The 6270-nt window shown below is 36.5% G+C and overlaps 1 protein-coding gene across 1 annotated transcript; it reads left to right on the top strand.

Annotated features, from left to right (window-relative positions):
* The first annotated feature begins 2209 nt into the window (after positions 1 to 2209).
* Positions 2210 to 4439, top strand: LOC122655354 (protein FAR1-RELATED SEQUENCE 12-like). The gene is made up of 5 exons (XM_043849556.1): positions 2210 to 2690; positions 2968 to 3160; positions 3218 to 3305; positions 3423 to 4154; positions 4383 to 4439. Exons 1-5 carry the CDS (start codon positions 2210 to 2212, stop codon positions 4437 to 4439), a joined length of 1551 nt encoding a protein of 516 aa, XP_043705491.1.
* Positions 4440 to 6270: the final 1831 nt, after the last annotated feature.

Here is a 6270-nt window from a genome sequence, read left to right as displayed (position 1 = left end):
TTAAGTTCTGAATCATATAGAAATTATGCCCGAATGGCAACCAATGAAACCCTCCTTCAACTGAACTGGCTTTAATTGACCTTTGTAAACAGTAGTCCTGACAAACATTAAAGAGGGGGGAGGGGGCAGCAGATAGGAGATATAAAGAGGGAAACTAAAGCTTTAATTGAACTGGCTTTAATTGACCTTTGTATGTATTAAACCCTCCTTCAACTGAACTGATTTTAATTGACCTTTTTTTTGTATTATCTGCTTCTCAAAATAGGAGATAAAAAAAAAATTTATCTCAATACAGAACTGTAATATCCTCAAAAGTTACATTTCCTAACTCAGAAATTTAAAGAGGGGGCGGGGGGGGGGGGGAGGCAGCAGATAGGGCTTCCCAAAAACCACACCTTGAAGAGAGAGAACATATATAGAAGTCCCTGACTCCACCATGCTGGAGGTTTAAAGCAGCCCGAATAGCAACCATTGAACATTGTTTCATGTCCAGGAAATCATTTGTACATTGAATTGTAGGTCATGGAACCTACCCTAACCTCAAATTTCATGTCCAGGAAATCATTTGTACATTGTTTGTTATATTTCTGTTATTATCAGTTTAAAAGTGATTGGGAAAAAAATGGGGTATTAAAACCAGAAACATATTGGCTAGACTTGAAGAAGACATAATTTAGCTATACAAAAACAAAAAATTCCATGACAGTAACACATCATAATGGCTTTCAAAGTACAAAGTTTGTTATCAAAAACTCCCATTTTGCCTTATTCTGATTCCCTATTTTTTCCCACCCTCACCTAAGCAAAGCAGAAAACTAAAAAATATAAATGAGTTTCAGTTTGTCTCTTCCTATCCTACCCTACACCTCAAGCTATTTACATATTGAAGATGTGCATATAAAATCCAATATTTCATGACAGCAACTCATCATAACCCATTCCAGTCTGTACTCTCTTCCTATGGAAGTATGGAAATTAATAAAAATAGGAGGAAAAAAATGCACTTTGTCGGTTAGTACTTGTACATGTAAGAGAACTAGCTAGAAGGAGTAATGAAGAACTTATTATTGAGCTCCAAAATTGGACATGGATTGCTCCTTCTCATTGGTCTCAAAGAAGCATGGTAAGAAACTTCATGGATTTGAGCTTCACCTTGCAGAGGTAATGTATACAACTGTTTCTTCAAAAAGTTTGTCCATTCCTAGTGAGTCTCATCTAGTGATGATACTCTGCAACTACATGCTTATCTTCTCTATACCAACATTCTCCTCATCAACCTGATCTCCACATGTGTTGCTTTTTCGAAGCTTTGCCATAGTGTTTCATTGCTTTATTTGAAGCTTTTTGTACTCATCTCTTGGAATGCCATTTGCTTTGGGGGAAGCCATTAGAGGAATGATTTGTTCTTCACCATCTTCAATTTGTTGGTGGGTTCTCTTTTTTTACGTAGTTGAAAATGTGGTGAGGTTACATGATCTTGTGCAGTATACATGGATATGCGTTTTGGAGAAGAAAAACAGATGAAGAGATAGATAATGAGAGAGAGAGAGAGAGAGAGAGAGAGAGAGAAGAGCAGAGGTTCTCCTTGAAGGAGATGAGAGGGAGAAGAGATAAAGGGAGAGAATCTTAAGGGATAGAGAGTGGTTAAATTATTGTGGAGTTCTAGAAATGTCAATGGCAACGAAGCTGGGCCCACAAAGTTTTGGATCTTGAAATACTGTTTTTGGATCACATGTGGACATGCATGATAGATGATCCTGAAATATTGTTTTTGGATCACATGTGGACATGCATGATAGCATTTTTTATATTAGCAGAAATTATGTAATATCATATATTACAAATGACTATTTGGCTGAATTATGTGATACTATGTTCATTATTTAAATACATTTTGTCTTAATTTAGTTTTGTTCTCCTCGTGTCCTACACATGGTAAGACTGTTGCAGGAGTATACAATATTGGGTGATAATGGAATTCAATGATTTAGCGGATCTATACAATGCTTTTATTGATGGGAAAAATGAAACTGGGTCAAGTGATGTATTAAATGATGAGTATCTTATTGATAGTGAAAATACAGTAAATGCAGTGGGTCATGATGTTAGTAGAGATGATGATGATGATTGGAATAATTCAGAAGGAGAAGATGGTGATGAGGAATAAGCTGTGGATTTGAGTTTAGATGGGGAAGAGAATCTCCCAGTAATGATTACCAGTGTTAATGACTTGAAACCTACTATTGGCATGGTATTTCCGACTGATGATGAGGCATATCAACATTATAACAGTTATGCCAAGGAGAGAGGGTTTTCTGTTCGGAAATACAGGGTGGATTGGTCAAAGTTAGATAAACACGTAGTTGCAAGATACTATGTCTGTTCAAATCAGGGTGAGAAAATAAAAGACAAACGGAGAAAGGTGGATTACCAGCAATGTGTGACAAAGAAAACTCATTGTGTGACTTTATTGAAGATCAAGAGTAGTAATGGGGTGTGGGTGGTGGATAAATTTGAAAAGAAGCACAACCATATATTGGTGAACAGGAATGATTCTTTCAGACTTAGATCACATCAGAAAAGGCATAAAAGTACAGTTGACCTTGTACAACGACTGTATAAGTGTGGCATAAGACAAGCACATATAATGAGAGTTGTAAAAGATTTTGCTGGTGGTGAGAAGTTTGCCGGTATTAATGATGAACTTTGTATGATTATACTTAGGGCAAATCGAAGAAATTGCATAGGGGTAGACTATCAACAAACAATTAACTATTTGGAGAGTAAAATAGCATCAAATGCAGGGTTTTTTTATGATATCCGTGTTAATGAAGACCACCAATTGATTGGAGTTTTTTGGGTTGATAGTAGAGCACGAGAACAATACAAGACTTTTGGTGATATAATTGTCTTTGATATGACATATAAAAAAAAATAAATATAAGTTTCCATTTGCTCCTTTTACAGGTGTTAATCACCACATGCAGTGTACATTTTTTGGTTGTGGACTAATAGTTGATGAGACAAAGGAATCATTTATATGGCTATTTAGGACATGGCTTCGAGTGATGAAAAATATGCAGCCTAAAGCAATATTTACAATTCAAGACCCAGGAATAATGAGAGCAATCAAGCTTGTGTTTCCATTGACTGTGCATCGGTTATATGGATGACATCTGGAGAAACATATGATACAACATATGAGAGCACTGTACAGGAAATATCCTGATTTGAACGCAGTTTATAGGAGTTGTATTTATGGTTCTAATACACCAGTTGAATTTGAGGAGCGTTGGGAGAGCATGGTAAACAGATTTAATTTATAAGATCATCGATGGCTAAAGAAGCAGTTCAGGATATATCAACATTGGGTGCCTTGTTACTTTTGTAACACCTTTTTTGTTGGAATGAATACGACACAGAGGGGAGAGTCGATGAATATTTATTTTCAGGGCTTCTTCACATCAGCAATACCTCTTAATAAATTTGTTGCTCAATTTGAAGAAGCTGTGAACAAAAGAAGAGAAAAAGAAGCCAAGGAAGATGCTATTTGCATCACCTTATTCCCTTCTTGTGTTACAGGTCATAGAATTGAGCAACAAGCCGCTAATGTTTATACTAATAAGGTGTTTAAGTTTTTCTCTGAAGAGTGGTTCGCTTGTTTTGGTCTTCAAGCAAATCAATGTGATGATGAAGTTATAGCGAAGAGGTATAAGGTCTTTCATTTTGATGGGGTTCGAGAGAATGATGTCCAATATGTATTAGATAATCATCAGACTGATATCACAATTTGTGGATGCACCTTGTTCAATAACAAAGGTATACTATGCAGACATATACTTAAGATATATGTGATAACAGACAGATCCTACATTCCAGATTGGTATATCATGCATAGGTGCACCATAGCGGCCCAATTTAGTAACACCCCATCTGGAACTTTGTCAGGGTTATCTCAAGGACAGCCACAACAACCAATATGGCTTTTACAAGATCTTGCCAATAAATTTGCAAGAGAAAGATCTCTTTCTGAAGAACGGTTTGATGTTGCTTTAAAAATATTGAATGAAGGGTTAGTGCAGGTCCAGAGATTGCAAGCAAATGTGCCTAGTTTGAGTTGTATTCCTGAATCTTCAACTGTAGTCCAACAAACAGTAAATCAATCCTTACGTAGATCGATAATAAGGGGGAGATCGAATTTGCAACGTATGGTTGCTGGCATTGAAACAGTCACTAACCGAAGGGGTTACCATTGTTCTTCTTGTGGCGGTATAGGCCACAACATTCAAAATTGTCCTATGATAATTCTTTTCCTTGTCTTGGTATATCTATATTACAAGTTCTATTTATATTTATTAGTTTCTTATAGATCTTATTGTTAGGTTAACACATTGGGGATTACGAGCGATCATACACAAGTTAGCAACTTCTCTTCGTAAATAGAGACCTTGGGGGTTAATACACAATATAGTAACCTATCCTTGCAAATAGAGAGAGCACGGGATAATACATAAGGCAGAAATTGATCGGAGCAAATAGATTTTAATGGTAAAACACTTATGTTATATGAGGACCTGTTCTTAACATTTTGGTAACACAACACTTCTTTATTCACTAAACCCTTGTTTGTCATACAGAACTTGTTACTCTTTTGTGACAGTTTTGTCATTCAACCAATTTTGGTTAGGATAAGGGTGAGTCGTATTCCAAATTTGATAAATTATATTTGGTTTTGGTTCATTGCAGTTGTGTTTTTTTTATAATTTTTTAAATTTTATATAGTGACATTTATGCATTTATATATGTTTGTTAATACTGTTTTGCCTGTGAAATGCTATTGGATTGAACAAACCCTAACTGATGTAGATCCCAATCCCTTGTTGTAATACCCTTGTGCTGTTACTGTTACTGGAATACTATAAGTACTGGAGTTGCCATTTACAGGCTTAAACTACACCCACGGCCAAGGATGTTACTGCTGCTGTTTTCGTCATTTGAGTGCATGCTGCTATTGTTCTTGGAATTGAATTTATGTTCCCTTGCAAGACAGCTTATTACTGTATTCTCCACAAGTAAGGAAAATGCAATCATACCAGGAAAGCACGAATTTCAATTTTGTCTGCACATGTTTCTATCTGATATAAGATAGTTAGATTTTGATATCAATGGCCTTGGTCAAATGATAGTTTTTAGAGTTGTTCTTGGAATTGAATTTTTTCTACCTTACTAATTATTGTGCCTATTTATCTCCACCAGGTTTTTTTGGGGCAGGTGGATTCAAAAAGCTAGTAGGAGGTAGCTGATGATACCACGAAGAGTAATGGATTTTTTATTTTTTGTCATCTCCCCTATTACAAAGACATACTTTAGGTTTTCTGTGTAGTGGTTGCTTGATAAATTCAAATTTATCTTTGATAGAAGTTGCACATGTAAGAAACATACACCAGTCCCCTCTTTTTCTCAAGAGAATTAGGAGCATATATACTGGTGGATTGTTGTCTTGTCATGACTGAAGATTGAGGAACATCTTCTAAAGGAAGCCAAGAATTAACAAGACAAAGACTCTCCAAGAAGATTCAAGTGCAATAGAACACATTTCACTACATGTGCATATCACATTGCACACACATTGCATTCACATATAAGAGACCCTAGGAGGAACTCATTCCCATGCCCTAGACTCAAGAAACATGGCCATTAAAATGTTAGACAAAAACCTATGAAGTCCCCAAGCAAGCTGGACCAAAAATCCCCTTGACAGACAATCAAAAAAATAGGATAAGCGTATCGTCGGTCGGTCGACCTACGGACTCGTCGGTCGACCTACGAATATAAAAAATACGGACCTGTTTCCAGTAGCCTGTCGGTTGCAACCGACAGATCTATCGGTCGATCGACACTTGTAGGTCGATCCATAGGTCGACCGACAATCGACCTACAGCCCCAAACTTGGGCTTAACGGCTAGTTTTCAACGGCTAGTTTTTTGATGGTCGACCGACAACTTTATAGGTCGACCGACAGTCTAAAAATATGACAGTTTTATATCCGTTGGAGAACAAACAAACTCCAACTTTTGGCTTTATAAAACACATCCAAACAAGGAACAAAATACATCTTTTTGATAGAAAAAGTGCATAGTACATTTGAGAAAGTACAAAAGTGAGAATTTGTCATTGAGCTAAATTATTCAATTCAAGCTCTTCAAAGAGATATTACCAAGCTCTTAACTCTCCACTCTCTCCAACTCATGCCATCAAGGAGAGTCATCT

This window comes from Telopea speciosissima, chromosome 3 (genome assembly GCF_018873765.1).
Source record: "Telopea speciosissima isolate NSW1024214 ecotype Mountain lineage chromosome 3, Tspe_v1, whole genome shotgun sequence".
Lineage (NCBI taxonomy): Eukaryota > Viridiplantae > Streptophyta > Magnoliopsida > Proteales > Proteaceae > Telopea > Telopea speciosissima.
Note: the sequence above shows the minus strand (reverse complement) of the source record. Positions and strands in the feature narration are given on the sequence as shown.